Below are 16,264 nucleotides of genomic sequence, written 5' to 3'. Positions count from 1 at the left end.
TGCTGTCCTCTGTGTCTGTAGTTCATTAGAGGTCTGCTCTCCTCTGTGTCTGTAGTTCATTAGAGGTCTGCTCTCCTCTGTGTCTGTAGTTCATTAGAGGTCTGCTCTCCTCTGTGTCTGTAGTTCATTAGAGGTCTGCTGTCCTCTGTGTCTGTAGTTCATTAGAGGTCTGCTCTCCTCTGTGTCTGTAGTTCATTAGAGGTCTGCTCTCCTCTGTGTCTAGTTCACTAGAGGTCTGCTCTCCTCTGTGTCTGTAGTTCATTAGAGGTCTGCTCTCCTCTGTGTCTGTAGTTCATTAGAGGTCTGCTCTCCTCTGTGTCTGTAGTTCAGTAGAGGTCTGCTCTCCTCTGTGTCTAGTTCACTAGAGGTCTGCTCTCCTCTGTGTCTGTAGTTCATTAGAGGTCTGCTCTCCTCTGTGTCTAGTTCAGTATAGGTCTGCTCTCCTCTGTGTCTGTAGTTCATTAGAGGTCTGCTCTCCTCTGTGTCTAGTTCAGTATAGGTCTGCTCTCTGTGTCTGTAGTTCATTAGAGGTCTGCTCTCCTCTGTGTCTAGTTCAGTATAGGTCTGCTCTCTGTGTCTGTAGTTCAGTATAGGTCTGCTCTCCTCTGTGTCTGTAGTTCACTAGAGGTCTGCTCTCCTCTGTGTCTGTAGTTCACTAGAGGTCTGCTCTCCTCTGTGTCTGTAGTTCATTAGAGGTCTGCTCTCCTCTGTGTCTAGTTCATTAGAGGTCTGCTCTCCTCTGTGTCTGTAGTTCATTAGAGGTCTGCTCTCCTCTGTGTCTGTAGTTCATTAGAGGTCTGCTCTCCTCTGTGTCTGTAGTTCATTAGAGGTCTGCTCTCCTCGGTGTCTGTAGTTCATTAGAGGTCTGCTCTCCTCTGTGTCTAGTTCAGTATAGGTCTGCTGTCCTCTGTGTCTGCAGTTTTTTTTATTTCTTCGCACGATTTACCCGGATCTTTCTCAAAGACCCATTTCTGAATGGATTTTTATAAAATTTGGACCTGTACTAGATAAGACTTCAGGCTATGGGGGAGCTCCAGTAGCTCACCGCATATCTCTGCGCTATTTCTGCGTCGGGGAAAACCGTGCTGCGTCACGGATCTGGTGGACTCCGAGTTCGATTCCCGGACCCGCCGTCATTTGCCAGAGTGTCTTCCCCTGCTCTATATCCCGTTTCACCCTGTATCTGTCGGTCATGCTTGACCAGAAAAGCGATAAACGATAAAAAAAAAAGTTAAAAAAAAAAAAAAAACTTCAGGCTATGGGGCGGCCGGGTAGCGCAGCGGACTAAGTGTCTGTCTACCACCGACCGTCCATACTAACACAATTGGCAGTGTTAGCGGGTGGGAAGCCGGCGAGGGTGGGTCCTGGTCGTTGTAAAAACAGCGACTCCTACAGATCGGTCGGGGCGCCTGCACAGCAAGGTCGGGTCCTGGGAGAGGTAGTGTCATCCTTCCACACGTTACACTCCCCCAGTGAGAGTCTGTGCTGCCAGGTGAAAAGAAGTGGGGATTGGCTACACATGTGTCGGAGGAAGCATGTGATAGTCTCCGCCCTCCCAGACCTATGGCAGGGGGCAGAGCACGCAACGACCAGGTAGGGGATTGGGAATTGGCATAACGACTAACATTGGGATGGGAGAAAGATGAAAAAAGAAAGGGGGAAAGGAGAAAGTAAAAATTCTTTATTTTTTTTAAAGACTTCAGGCTATGGATCCGCATTGTTTTGATATTGCAACCACTACAGAAATTATTTTGTACACAAGTTCAAGTTCAACTGAAGTTCAGACCTCTGTTACTCTATTTCATTAGCACTAAAAGTGATTTTCCTTTTTTGCATTAGTAACTTCAGAATGTTATCTTTCAAAAGAGACCAGGCTCATGCATGTGCTATAAGTATAAAGTGTCCTCAAGTTCAAGTAAAATAATCGCCACTTTTCTGGGTGCCTGTTAAGAGGTTAACAATGTTATCATTCAGTGGGAACGTATGGCTTCTTGTATTGAGAATAGAAGAACAATACTTCTTTCTTTCTTTCTTTCTTTTTTGTGTCTATCTGTCTCTGTCTTTCTCTCCATGTCTTCGTCTCTCTCTCTCTCTCTCTCTCTCTCTCTCTCTCTCTCTCTCTCTCTCTGCATCTATCTCTCTGTCCGTCTCTCTCCTTCTCTCTGTCTCTCCATCTCTCTCCCTCTCTCCAGGTGGAAGTCATGCGTAGTAATGTGTCGGGTCGTATCCAGGCGTACGAGGCAGATCTCCAGAGGTTCAGGGCTCGTTGGGAGCAGCTGAAGGCAGGAGAGGAGCTGTTAGAGGAAGAGGAGGAGAAGGAGGAAGAGCTGTTGGTTTTCCTTCAAACACTCAAAGACAAACAGCTGGAATTCCAAGATCTGGAAGCACGACGTTCCAAACTGCTGTAGGTTCAGCTAACTACATTAATTAACAATTTAGACGTGAGAAGAAGCACTCATGAAATCGTTGTAGTCCTAAGAAAGAGGAGACCCAGAGCTTTCGATGGACGTCGAAATTTCATAAAACTACACTACCCAGCTCACACCATCCACCAACAATGGAAGTAAAATTGTTCATGTAATCTAGCTGACGTGATTTTTGTGTTTATATCTCATGGGTCGAACAAACCTCGACGCTATTGCCAAATTGCTAAAATACAACGTATATTGTTTCTTTACCTTTCTGTGAACGTCTAGAAAAAGAAACTGTTGCAATCCGGTGAAAAATCGCGGAGCTTTTGACATTATACAAAAGTAACTGTGCTTACAGTAGATTTCATTCACGGTTTTGCTGCCCTGTAACGGGCGCCTGGTGGTACTAAGTCCAGGTTTAACTCTCCCATTGGAAAGAGGAGATTTGGCCCGAACCATAGATGTATGACTTGCCCATAATAAGGTCATTTATAGGCCTGATATTCTATATTTATATTTCAAATTGCATGTGTCCGGATGGCAACATTCAGTACTGTATCTACTAGGGGTGTAAAGGTACACGTATCCGTACCGAACCGAACTGTTTCAGTGTGTACCGCACCGTACTGAACGGCTGTGTAGTGTACCGAACGAATACAACGGTATGTTAACCACTAACGACCGCCCACCGGGTGCTGTTTTTTTCACAATCGAATTAGGGCTGTCAGTTTATCGCGTTAATTAGATTAATTAATTACACAGCAAATGATTGCGTTATGATTTTTTTTTTTTTATATACTCTTTTTTTTTTATCTCATTCATTCCATAAGAACGTAAAATACACATTTACAGACTTTTTTTTAATATGGTCCATTTGCATGTTCTTGGTATCTGATTCTAGGGACATCTATGGATCTCAGGGAATGTATTCCCAGTGTCAGAAATACTGTGTCTGTTACTAGGCTTGAGTAAATTGTAATGAACCAAAGGAGAATATCAATTATATTTAAAAAATATTTTTTATCTTTGACTGTGAATAACACCATGCTAAAATTGACCAGACCTGAAAAAATCGAAGCAAATGAATAAATGGAAGATGATTAAACAGAAGGTTTTGTAGATACAGTACTGAATTCTGCCATCCAGACACATGCAATTTGAAATATGATTATAGAATATCAGGCATAAAATGGTTATGCGATTAAAATGTGATTAATTCGATTAATTAATTACAAATCCTGTAATTAATTAGAGAAATTTTTTTAATCGCCTGACAGCACTAAATCTAATATAATTATTATTATTTAAAAAATCATTTATAAGCCGATTATTAATTTCAATATAGAATATTCGTTGACAGCCCTACAAGTACAATTAGTTACTGCACACTATATCACCCCTGAGTGGAACATGGAAAGCCAAACTTTCCCCCACTGTACCGAAAACCGTACCGAACCTTGACTTCAAAACCGAGGTACGTACCGTGGAAGAAATAATAATAATTTATATTCTCCTTTGGTTCATTAGAATTTACTCAAGCATATGAACAGAAACAATATTTCTGACACTGGGAATACATTCCCTGAGGTCCATAGATGTCCCTAGATACCAAGAACATGCAAATGGACCTGAAGTAGAGCAATCTTCCATTTACTTGGGTGTGAATGAATGAATGAATGAAAACTTTATTAACAGATTGCAGAATGGGAACAATACAGTACGGCTCAATACACACAATTGTTAAGGGGATGCAGACCAGAGAAAGATGTTTGTCTTGTTTACATCAGGGTCCCCCATTTTCAATTCATAGAGACATTTATGACATACACAACATACATGACATCATGACATTTATGGCATAGGGACATACATGACATACAGGTATATAGTACTGTTACATTTGTGACATATACGATATGCAAATATACAGTACTGTTACCCATAGATCCTAACAGAGAATATATACATATGATGGGGAGGAGACTGTACATTAGGAGGGGTGGGGGGGGGGGGGTTTGGACATTTACGATGGCCAGTTTCGAATTGCAGCCTCGCGTAGGTGCTCTTTAAGAGCGGTTTTGAATGTGGGTAGGGATTCACATATTTTTACGGCTGTGGGTAGGGCGTTCCACATTGTTGTGGCATAATTGCGAAATGTGTTTAGTCCCTTGTTTGTGCCGAATCTGGGTTGCACATGATTTGTGGAACTCCCTCTGGTGTTGTGGGCGTGGTTTTCACTGACCTTTGGGAAGTATTTCGACATGTACATGGGTACCTGTGTGGTGTAGTGTATCTTGTAGACCAGGCCCATTGCAAGTTGCTGTACTCTGTCGTCTACTCTAAGCCATCCTAGGTAGTCAAAGTGGGCAGGGGTGAGGTGGGTTCTAGGAGTACGGTCAAGTAGTAGTCTGACCAGTTTGTTTTGTGATGTTTGTAATCTTGTTTTTAGCGCCTTTGAGGTGCTTTGGTACCATGAGGTGCAAGCATAGTCGTAGTACCCTTGAATGAGTGCTCCTGCCAGAGTCTTCAGGGTATTCTTGTTTACCAGAGAGGAGATCCGGTACAAGAATCTAGTTCGTTGGTTGACTTTTTTGATTACATTGGATGCCATTTTGTCACAGGAAAGATTTGCCTCTAGGATGGAACCCAGGTATGTCATTTCATCTTTCCTTGTGACAACATTGTCACCCACTGTAACTGAGAAGCCGTCAGTCTTGCTGAGTTTGTTATTTGATCCGAAGAGAATGGACTCTGTTTTACCCAGGTGTAATAATAGTTTGTTGTCAGCGAGCCAGGTGCAGATTCTGCCGAGTTCTGAGCTGAGGGTTTTTTCAACCTGTAACTTGTTCTTGTCAGAGACCAGCAGGGCTGAGTCATCCGCAAACAAGAACAAGTTGCAGTCGCAAGCTGACGACATGTCATTTGCATAAATTAGGAACAGTAGCGGTCCTAGTATGCTTCCTTGTGGAACACCACAGCTCACTGTGAGGGGGGGGGGGGGGGGGGGGGGGTAGAGTACCGTTTACCTCCACCATCTGTTCTCTGGGGCGGCGTGGCTCAGGGGTAGAGCGGGTCGTCCAATGATCGAAGGTTTGGTGGTTCGAATCCCGCTCAAGCCCATGTCCATCCCACTGCCGTTGTGTCCTTGGGCAAGACACTTAACCTACTTGCCTCGTATGCATGTGAATGAATGTTGGTGGTGGTCGGAGGGGCCGTAGGCGATGATTATTTGCCACGCTTCCGTGAGTCTGCCTCAGGGCAGCTCTGGCTGCAATTGTAGCTTACCACCACCGACCGGTATGACTGTGTATGAACGAATAATGGACTCTGTAAGCGCTCTGGGGTCACTGGGGTGTCATGAAGAGCGCTATATAAATCCAATCCATTATTATTATTATTATTCTCTCCCCTCCAGGTAGGATTGCATCCAGCTCACTGATACTATCAAAACCAATTGCTTTTAGCTTGTCAATCAGAATGGTGTGATTGATAGTGTCGAAGGCCTTTTGTAGGTCCAGCATGACCATGCCGCAGTATTTGCCCTCGTCCACCTCTTGTTTGATGTGGTCGTTCAAATAGAGAAGGCATGTGTCAGTGGAGTGGGATGTTTTGAAGCCAGATTGGAATTCATAGATTAGATTCTTTTTTCGCTAGGTACTTTTCGACCTGTTCGTAGACAATTTTTTCCATGACTTTCGAGATGGAGGTAAGAATAGAAACAGGGCGGTAGTTGCATGGGTCTAATTTGCTGCCCTTTTTGTGCAGGGGGGTCACTCGCAATTTTGAAGTCCTTGGGGACGTGTCCCTGTTTTATGGAAAGGTCTATTATGTGTGTGATGACTGGGGTGATGGCGGCTGCTGAGTCTCGGAGGAATTTGGAGGGGATGTTGTCATGGCCAGTGGCCTTGTTAGGTTGGAGGGCGCTCAGTTTTTTGAGTACCTCATCTGTTGTTACCATTTCCAGTTTGAAGTCGTCTTTGCGGACCCCTAGGTTATTGTAGTATGCTACTATATGTATACTACCCCATAATGCCCTGAGTGGGAGGGTAGTTTATTAACCAGTGTTGTGGCTATGTTTGTAAAGAATATGTTTAGGTATTTGGCCACATCCAGTTTGTCTGTGATGAGTGTTTTCTGTCTTTATGTTTATGTTTGTAAATCTGTTTTTTTTAGTTTTTTGCTGCAGCCTAGTTGGTTGTTGAGTTGGTTTGTTTTTGTTTTCCTCAGTTTTGTCATTGATGAATTTTTTTTGCGGTTTTGATCATGGTGTTTACGTCATTTCTTAGTCTGTTTCTTTGTACTTTTTAGGGGTGGGAATCACCAGTTTCATCACGATACGATACGATATCGATTCTTTACATTACATTTACATTTACATTTTACATTTAGTCATTTAGCTGACGCTTTTATCCAAAGCGACTTACAAGTTCTGTGCGACAAGACAGCAAGAAGGGTATAACTCTATCAGCTGAGTAACAATGTTCATCAAAGTGTTGCGTGTTACAGTGTAGGTTAGTTTATTAGGACAAGTGCATGACATTAAGGTTAGTCGGGGTTAGATTTTTTTTTTTTTTTTTTTATCATTTCAGATAATGGTTGAAGAAGTGAGTCTTTAGTCGACGGCGAAAGATTGGACGGGATTCGGCTGTCCTAACTGGGATGGGTAGTTCATTCCACCATTGTGGGGCAAGGACTGAGAATAGGCGGCTTCTCTTTGATGACCCTCCGGGAGCTTGGATAGGAGTAGATCTGAGGCGGCCAGAAGACGCAGAGCGTAGGGGTCTTGAGGGTGTGTAGTTAGAGACCATTGACCGGAGGTAGGCGGGAGCGGTTCCCTTTGCCGCACGGTATGCTAGGTCGAGGGCCTTGAAGCGGATACGTGCAGCAATGGGGAGCCAGTGCAGGTCCCTAAGAAGTGGGGTGACATGGGCTGACTTCGGTAGGTTTGAGATCAGGCGGGCCGCTGCATTTTGAATGAGTTGAAGAGGCTTGGTGGCAGTGGCCGGGAGGCCAGCTAGCAGTGCGTTGCAGTAGTCGAGGCGGGAGATGACTGTTGATTGGACGAGGAGTTGGGTGGCTTCTTTTGTCAGGAAGGGGCGTATCCTTCTGACGTTGCTCAGGAGGAATCTGCAGGTTCTGGTTGTCGCTGCGATGTGAGCAGAGAAGTTCAACTGGTCGTCGAGGACAACACCAAGGTTCTTGGCGGTCGGCGACGCGGTCACAGCTGCATTCTCGACTGTGATGGAGAGGTCGGTCAGGGGGGAGGATTTGGCCGGCAGGTGGAGCAATTCTGTTTTGCTTAGGTTCAGTTTGAGGTGGTTGGTCGTCATCCAGGCGGAGATGTCGGACAGACAGGCCGAGATCCGCTCAGAGACGTGGATATCTGAGGGAGGGAAGGAGAGGAAGAGTTGAGTATCATCGGCATAACAATGATATGAGAAGCCATGAGATGTGATAATGTTACCCAGTGATTTAGTGTAGAGGGAGAAGAGAAGGGGTCCTAGGACCGAGCCCTGGGGGACACCCGTCCGGAGGGGGCGGGTGGCCGACAGAGTCCCTTTCCATGACACTTGGTAGGAGCGGTCATTGAGGTATGATGTCAGCCATGTCAGCGCAGATCCAGCCACTCCCATTCCTGCGAGGGCCGCGAGGAGGATCTGATGGTTGACTGTGTCGAAGGCTGCAGATAGATCTAGGAGAATCAGGACAGAGGAGAGGCCTTTCGCTTTTGCTAAGTGAAGTGCCTCTGTGACCGCAATGAGGGCCGTTTCTGTGGAGTGGCCAGTCCGGAAGCCAGACTGATTGGGGTCTAGGAGGTCATTCTGTAAGAGATAAGCAGTAAGTTGGTTGGATACAGCACGTTCAAGTGTTTTAGAAAGGAAGGAGAGAAGAGAGACAGGGCGATAGTTGGCTATGACGGTGGGGTTCAGGGTTGGTTTTTTTATGAGGGGCGTGACTCTGGCTTGTTTTAGGGAGGTGGGGACCACCCCCGAGTTGAGTGAGGAGTTGATGGTTGCAGTTAGGAATGGGAGGATGTCCGGTGCTATGGTCTGGAGGAGTGGGGAGGGTAGCTGGTCCAGCTGGCATGTAGTCGGACGGTTCGACGTTACCAGTGTCAGGGTCTCGGCTTCTGTAATGGGAGAGAAAGATGACAGAGTGAAGGATGAGGTTCTCGATTCAGCGTTTGGAATGGGTGGGGGTTGGGAGAAGGAGCTGCGGATGTTCTCCACTTTTTCCTCAAAGAAGATCGCAAAGTCTTCGGCAGAAAAAGATGAGGGAGGAGGAGGTGGGGGGGGGAGTGAGGAGGGAGGACATGGTAGCATGCAGTTTGCGAAGATTCTTGGCAGAGGCCTCGATCCTATGGTGAAAGAAAGAAGCTTTGGCATTAGTAATGGTTTTGGAGAATGTTAACAAGAGGTTGTGATATGTGTCGATGTCAGCAGTGAGGCGTGACTTTCTATACTTCCTCTCAGCCGCTCTCAGGACCTGTCTTTGTTCTCTCACTGCATCCGTCAGCCATGGACTGGGTGGGGAACGGCGGGCAGGTTTCTCAACGAGGGGACAGAGCTTGTCGAAGGAGGTTGCAAGGGCTGAGAGGAGGGTGGAGGTTGCCATCTCTGTGGGGAGAGCAGAGAAGGTGTCACTCAAAGGTAGAGCGGATATTATGTCAGAGGAGAGGGTGGAGGGGGATAGGGAGGGCAGGTTGCATCTGAGTGAGACGGTTTGAGTTGGGGTGAAGACTTTTCGGTTAAGCATGAGAGTTAGTGAGAAGGATATGAAGGAATGGTCAGATACATGTAGGGGAGTTACCGTGGTGTTAATGATGCTGGAGTTACGGGAAAATATGAGATCCAAGGAGTTGCCTGCTTTGTGGGTGGGAGGCATGGCAGTGGGAGTCAGGTCAAATTGTTGTAGGAGGGAGACCACTGGGACCGACTGAGATGAGTCAGGCAGGTTGAAGTCGCCCAATAGAAGGAGCGGGGTACCATCTTCCGGTAAGGAGCTTAGAAGCATGTCCAGCTCATCTGTGAAGTGATCGAGGGGACCTGGAGGGCGATAGAGTGTAACAATGGTGAGATTGAAAGGATTAGAGACAGATACTGCATGATATTCGAGGGAGGAGAGTGACAGTTCTGGGAGTTGCGTTAGGTTTGTAGCCCATGAAGGAGATGTCATGAGGCCAGTGCCTCCACCCCGTCTGGAGGGTCGAGGTGTGTGAGTGAAGTTATAGTTTGTAGATAATGCTGCAGGTGTTGACGAGTTATTGGGGGTTATCCAGGTCTCAGTTAGAGCCAGGAGCTGCAGATTTAGACTATGGGCGTAGGCAGTAATGAAGTCAGCTTTCTTGACTGCTGATTGACAATTCCATAAGCCTCCCTGTACTGTGACAGGTGTATTAGTGGCTGTAGGAGGGTAGGAGAGATTAGCCGGGTTGCTAGCAAACTGGCGTGGATGGGTTGATTCTGTTCTTGAGGAGCAGATTGTGGATATAGGTATGAGGCACATTGTGGTGTCAAGAGTGGTAGGAGGAGGTTGAAGGGGCTAGGGAGGAAGCGAGATAGTAGGGAAATAGCAGAGTGGGACGGGAATATGGGATTATGGTGTACTTAGCACTGGGTGGATCGGTGGATCCCTCTGCGGTGAACTCCAGGAAAACTCCTCCTCTTTGTCCCTCTTCGTTTCTCGACGCTTCGCTGACGCTATGCCAGCAAGTCTTTAAATCACTATCACTAATTACTGATGAGTGACACCTGCAGCAAAAGGCCACACCTCCAGTTTCTGTCAGCTGGGTGAAACTAATTACAAACAATTTCCACAACACAATTTAGTCACACACTTCAAAATGATGTACACAGTATTCAGTTAAAAGATCCTACCCTCTCTGCTGTTGTCCTCAGAATGAATCCAACAGAGAAAAAGCTGGTATTTAAGCAGAAAAACTGTCACAAGTGCCCACTTAACTACATGCACAAAGGCCACACCTCCAGTTTCTGTCAGCTGGGTGAAACTAATTACAAACAATTTCCACAACACAATTTAGTCACACACTTCAAAATGATGTACACAGTATTCAGTTAAAAGAGCCTACCCTCTCTGCTGTTGTCCTCAGAATGAATCTAACAGAGAAAAAGCTGGTATTTAAGCAGAAAAACTGTCACAAGTGCCCACTTAACTACATGCACAAAGGCCACACCTCCAGTTTCTGTCAGCTGGGTGAAACTAATTACAAACAATTTCCACAACACAATTTAGTCACACACTTCAAAATGATGTACACAGTATTCAGTTAAAAGATCCTACCCTCTCTGCTGTTGTCCCTTTGGACAACGATACTATATTTTCCGATATCACAAAGTCTGCCACGATACGATACGATTCGATTTAGGTGCCTGCGACCGATATGAGACGATATTATATGCCCATTTAACACAATCGGTAACATTTAAATCAACAAAAAAAAAGGCAATGGAAATATCATTTGACATTTTTATTTTTAATCTCTTCCAGACATTTAAATGAAAAACAATCTATTGTTTTTAATACAAATAGACCTCCTGTTCACTGTTTCTGGTTCGTTTTGAATTTTTTCCCGATATTAATATCCTATCACAATCCTTTGGCTGGAAAAGGCATATTGGGAGTCAGAAGGTGCAGTACCGGCCAGATCCTGTTAGTGGGGCTATCTTGAGAATGCAGTAACCCCCCCTCCTTCCCAGTCCCTAGTGGACCTCTGCTGTTCTCTCTCTATCAGCTTAGCTTAGTTAGCTCACGCTAACGCAACGTTAATTTCGGTATTTAACGCGACGTGGGCATAAAGGAATGGCGAGGATGGAAAGCACGTTAGATGCATTTGACCCCTTGTGGGGAAAAAAACAACAGGCACATATTTCGGGCAAAATAGGCGGACTCTGAAGTAATCCTGTCTAACGTCTACACACGCTGAGCTACTGTTGTTGTTGCAGCCGGGCGGATATGCTCACGAGGGGATTTTCAAAATAAGAGTATCGCAATATGAATCGATCTTTTTACGTTGCATCGATCCTATTTGATAATCGATAATAGATCGATATATCGATCTGGATCGATGTATCGTCCCACCCCTAGTACTTTTACGTGCATTTTCTGAAAATATGGCTAGGGCTTAAGAGGTTAATACAACACTAACTAATACTGTAAGTTCAGCTAACTAATACTACACTAATACTACATTAACTGATACTACATTAATACTACACACTAGCTAATACTACCATAATACTACATTAATCATTCATCTCTATCCTTCTATCTTCTCTCCTTCCCTCCTTCTCTATCCCTCTATTCTTCTCTCCTTCCTACTTCCTCTATCTTCTCTCCTTCCCCCTTCTCTATCCCTCTATCTTTGCTCCTTCCTTCCTCCTCTCTATCTTCTCTCATTCCTTCCTCCTCTCTATCTTCTCTCATTCCTTCCTTCTCTATCCCTCTATCTTCTCTCCTCCCCTCCTCCTCTCTATCCCTCTATCTTCTCTCCTTCCCTCCTCCTCTCTATCCCCCTCTCTCCTCTCCCAGGGAGGAGTGTGTTCAGTTTGATCTGGAGGCTCCAGACTTCTCCCAGGCTGAGCAGAGCAGCAGAGACCTGGAGGAGGTCAGTGTGATGTGGGGTCTGTACGAGGCGTGGCAGCAGGGCCTCCAGGACCAGGCTCAACGGGACTGGATCTCCTTCAGGTAGGCCTGGGGTCAGGGGTCAGGTAGACCTGGGGTCAAGTGGTCAGGTAGGCCTGGGGTCAGGGGTCAAGTAGGCCTGGGGTCAGGGGTCAGGTAGACCTGGGGTCAAGTGGTCAGGTAGGCCTGGGGTCAGTGGTCAAGTAGACCTGTGGTCAAGTAGACCTGGGGTCAGTGGTCAAGTAGACCTGGGGTCAGTGGTCAGGTAGACCTGGGGTCAAGTGGTCAGGTAGACCTGGGGTCAGGGGTCAAGTAGACCTGGGGTCAGTGGTCAAGTAGACCTGGGGTCAGTGGTCAAGTAGACCTGGGGTCAAGTAGACCTGTGGTCAAGTAGACCTGGGGTCAGTGGTCAAGTAGACCTGGGGTCAGTGGTCAAGTAGACCTGGGGTCAGTGGTCAAGTAGACCTGGGGTCAAGTAGACCTGTGGTCAGTGGTCAAGTAGACCTGGGGTCAGTGGTCAAGTAGGCCTGGGGTCAAGTAGACCTGTGGTCAGTGGTCAAGTAGACCTGGGGTCAAGTAGACCTGTGGTCAGTGGTCAAGTAGGCCTGGGGTCAAGTAGACCTGTGGTCAGTGGTCAGGTAGACCTGGGGTCAGGGGTCAAGTAGACCTGGGGTCAGTGGTCAAGTAGACCTGGGGTCAGTGGTCAAGTAGACCTGGGGTCAGGGGTCAAGTAGACCTGGGGTCAGTGGTCAAGTAGACCTGGGGTCAGGGGTCAAGTAGGCCTGGGGTCAAGTAGACCTGTGGTCAGTGGTCAAGTAGACCTGGGGTCAGTGGTCAGGTAGACCTGTGGTCAGTGGTCAAGTAGGCCTGGGGTCAGTGGTCAAGTAGACCTGGGGTCAGTGGTCAAGTAGACCTGTGGTCAGGGGTCAAGTAGACCTGGGGTCAGTGGTCAAGTAGACCTGGGGTCAGTGGTCAAGTAGACCTGGGGTCAGTGGTCAAGTAGACCTGGGGTCAGTGGTCAAGTAGGCCTGGGGTCAGTGGTCAAGTAGACCTGTGGTCAGTGGTCAAGTAGACCTGCGGTCAGTGGTCAAGTAGACCTGGGGTCAAGTGGTCAAGTAGACCTGGGGTCAGTGGTCAAGTAGACCTGGGGTCAGTGGTCAAGTAGACCTGGGGTCAGTGGTCAAGTAGACCTGGGGTCAGTGGTCAAGTAGACCTGGGGTCAGTGGTCAAGTAGACCTGGGGTCAGGGGTCAGGTAGACCTGGGGTCAGTGGTCAAGTAGACCTGGGGTCAGTGGTCAAGTAGACCTGTGGTCAGGTAGGCCTGGGGTCAGTGGTCAAAGGTTGGGTCTCCTTTAGGTAGGCCTGGGGTCAGTGGTCAAGTAGACCTGTGGTCAGGTAGGCCTGGGGTCAGTGGTCAAGTAGACCTGTGGTCAGGTAGGTCTGGGGTCAGTGGTCAAGTAGACCTGTGGTCAGGTAGGCCTGGGGTCAGTGGTCAAGTAGACCTGTGGTCAGGTAGGCCTGGGGTCAGTGGTCAAAGGTTGGGTCTCCTTTAGGTAGGCCTGGGGTCAGTGGTCAAGTAGACCTGTGGTCAGGTAGGCCTGGGGTCAGTGGTCAAGTAGACCTGTGGTCAGGTAGGCCTGGGGTCAGTGGTCAAAGGTTGGGTCTCCTTTAGGTAGGCCTGGGGTCAAGTGGTCAAGTAGACCTGGGGTCAAAGGTTGGGTAGACATTGTTGATCGATCCTTGTTGATCAGACTTTTCAGCATATAAATAAGACAGCTAGGACTTCCGGTTCTGCCCTCGTGTGGAGTAGTGGTTGACGGCTCCAGTTTTCTTTCATTTATTTTACACATTCTAAATAATATAGTTAGAGGTAAATATTTTTAAACTCAACATCAACATAACCTGCCCGGTTACAGTGCTCTGGTGGTCAGAAAGAAAAGAAGCAGGGAATAATAACAGCAAACGGCAACTAAGCTGGAGAGTGCAACATGATGGAGAAGGATGGATTGATAACAATGGAATCTCTCCGGGAAAAACACAAACTCACCATTAAGCGGTCTTTTCCATCCTTTGTACGGTGCTGACTGCTGAGACAAGAGATCGAGGCCATAATGCTCAAACAGTGTTGCAACAGTGGCTCAGGAGGTCGAGTGGTTGTCTGGTAATCAGAAGGTTCCCGGTTAGATTCTGGTTTGAGCAAGACACTTAACCCCTAACTGCTCCTGATGAAGAGGTCTTCACCATCTCTGTGTAAATGTGAATGACTGAATTTGAGAAATACGTTCTGAAGTTTCAAGTTTTGTTTTTATTTGTCATGTATAAATACATGGCAGTGAAATGCTTGGTTCTGTATGAGCCCCTGAGAATGTGCTTCATACATGAGAAAAAAAGTAAAAGAGGAATACACAATACAAATATACAATATACAAAGTAAAGTACAACCTAAGTACATATCAAGTACAATGAAAGTATAATGAAGTAAAAATGCAGACTGAGGTACAAAACAAATAATGACAAAAGAGTTGAAGTGACTACGGGATATTTAACTGCCTTGCTGTGTTTTTATGATCTTTAAAGGGGAACTATTTTACTATTTCTTTCACTATTTGGGCACTTTTACACAATTCTTGTGAGTTTATGGAACACCTCTGTAATTATATATTTTTTTTAATTCATTGTTTTGTTTTTCTAATCAAGTCTTCAAAAACAGCATTTTTCTACCTCAAGATCTTAAGCCGTTTTGAGCCTGGGCTCCAACCACAATGGTAAACCGCTGCGGGACATGATGATTATCATGCAGCGGTGTCTTTCTGACATCACAAATCATCACATTTTCAGATGACTCAGTTCAGTGAGGGTGAATATTGTGAGGGGAGAATTGGAAGAATGCGCCAATATGAGAATTAGAGACATAGATCATATTAATATAAGTCCACATAGGTAGGAAACAATGCTAAACACTGAAAGAGGCCATTTATAAGATAGTTCCCCTTTAAGGTGACCTTGGGTGTCGTGAAAGGCGCCACCAAATAGAATGTATTATTATTATTATTATTATTATTATTATTATTATTATTATTATTATTATTATAAATGCTTTGACCTTGAAAGCAGGAGCAGGCAGCATAACTTGAGTTTTATTGACATCCCAGAAGGAGTGGATGGAACTAGTTCCACTAAATCCATGGAGGAGCTTATCTCTGAGAATCTGGGCGCTGAGAATCTTCCCTCCCCGGTGATGAACGACCGAGCTCATAGATTGCTAGCACCAAAGCCTAAAAAACGATTTTCCTTTAATGTTCCTCAAGAGTCACTTATTGATCTCATACTTTTATATTTAGCAAACTTCAGATTAGCACTTTATTCAGTACAGCTATTGAAAACGTGCCACATTATAAATATTTAGGCATCTGGATTGATGATGAATTCACTTTTAAAGTTCATGTTCATAATCTGGTTAAAAGGCGGCTACAAACAAAACTTTGCTTTCTTTATAGAAATATAACCTGCTTTCCCATGTTTAGTAGAAAAATAATAGTTGAAACTGTATTACTGTTGTGGATTATGGTGATAATATATAGATATGCTGCTATTACCATCCTTAAGCCCTTAGAGATGCTATATAACACTCTAGCAGATGTATTACTGTAGTATAATACGTATATAATTATCTTGTGTTTTATCATAAATTCAGAGCTAGCCCTAGCTACATTAGTGACTGCTGTGAATAGAGCACTGTACTTAGATTATTGTGGAGGTTATTGAGAGGAGTGCGGTGGAACCCGAGAGGTTAATCATGCGTGTGGTCGAATCTTCATGGTTGATAACATTTTATTGTTAAAACATGGATAATCAAATCCAATTTAGATTCAGGAATTCAGTAGGTGACTTGACTTTCTCTGGAGAATGGGTCAAGCACCCCCCTAATTCTGTGGGTTTGTCTATTTTGGCGGAAAGGGGGTTGGGGAGGGATGACCAGACGGGGGGGGAGGGAAGGAGGATACAGGGGGGAGGTGGAGGTGTGTATAAAAGGCCTTGAACGGAAATTCCACAGTAGTATGTGATAAACGGGTAATGTAGTATGTGATAAACTCTTTTGCCTACTCTCTGCATTATTGAAAATGAGGGGCTACCCTCAATAATCTCCAACAATGGAAATAAAGGTTGAATTAATGTGTGTGTGTCTTTGCAGGAGTAAAACATACATGTTT

General features: G+C 45.6%; 1 protein-coding gene across 1 annotated transcript in view; it reads left to right on the top strand.

Moving 5' to 3' along the window:
- The window catches only part of dync2h1 (dynein cytoplasmic 2 heavy chain 1), a gene marked incomplete at its 5' end in the record, with an annotated part of 340,281 nt that overhangs the window by 70,507 nt on the left and 253,510 nt on the right, over nt 1-16,264 (top strand). The window contains 2 exons of the mRNA XM_084336726.1: nt 2,193-2,404; nt 11,961-12,116. Coding sequence (XP_084192852.1) covers nt 2,193-2,404; nt 11,961-12,116 — 368 coding nt within the window. The remainder of the gene's footprint in view (nt 1-2,192; nt 2,405-11,960; nt 12,117-16,264) is intronic.

This window comes from Notolepis coatsorum, assembly GCF_963971535.1.
Source record: "Notolepis coatsorum genome assembly, chromosome: 1".
Taxonomy (NCBI): domain Eukaryota; kingdom Metazoa; phylum Chordata; class Actinopteri; order Aulopiformes; family Paralepididae; genus Notolepis; species Notolepis coatsorum.
This window is presented reverse-complemented; position numbering and strand designations above follow the sequence as displayed.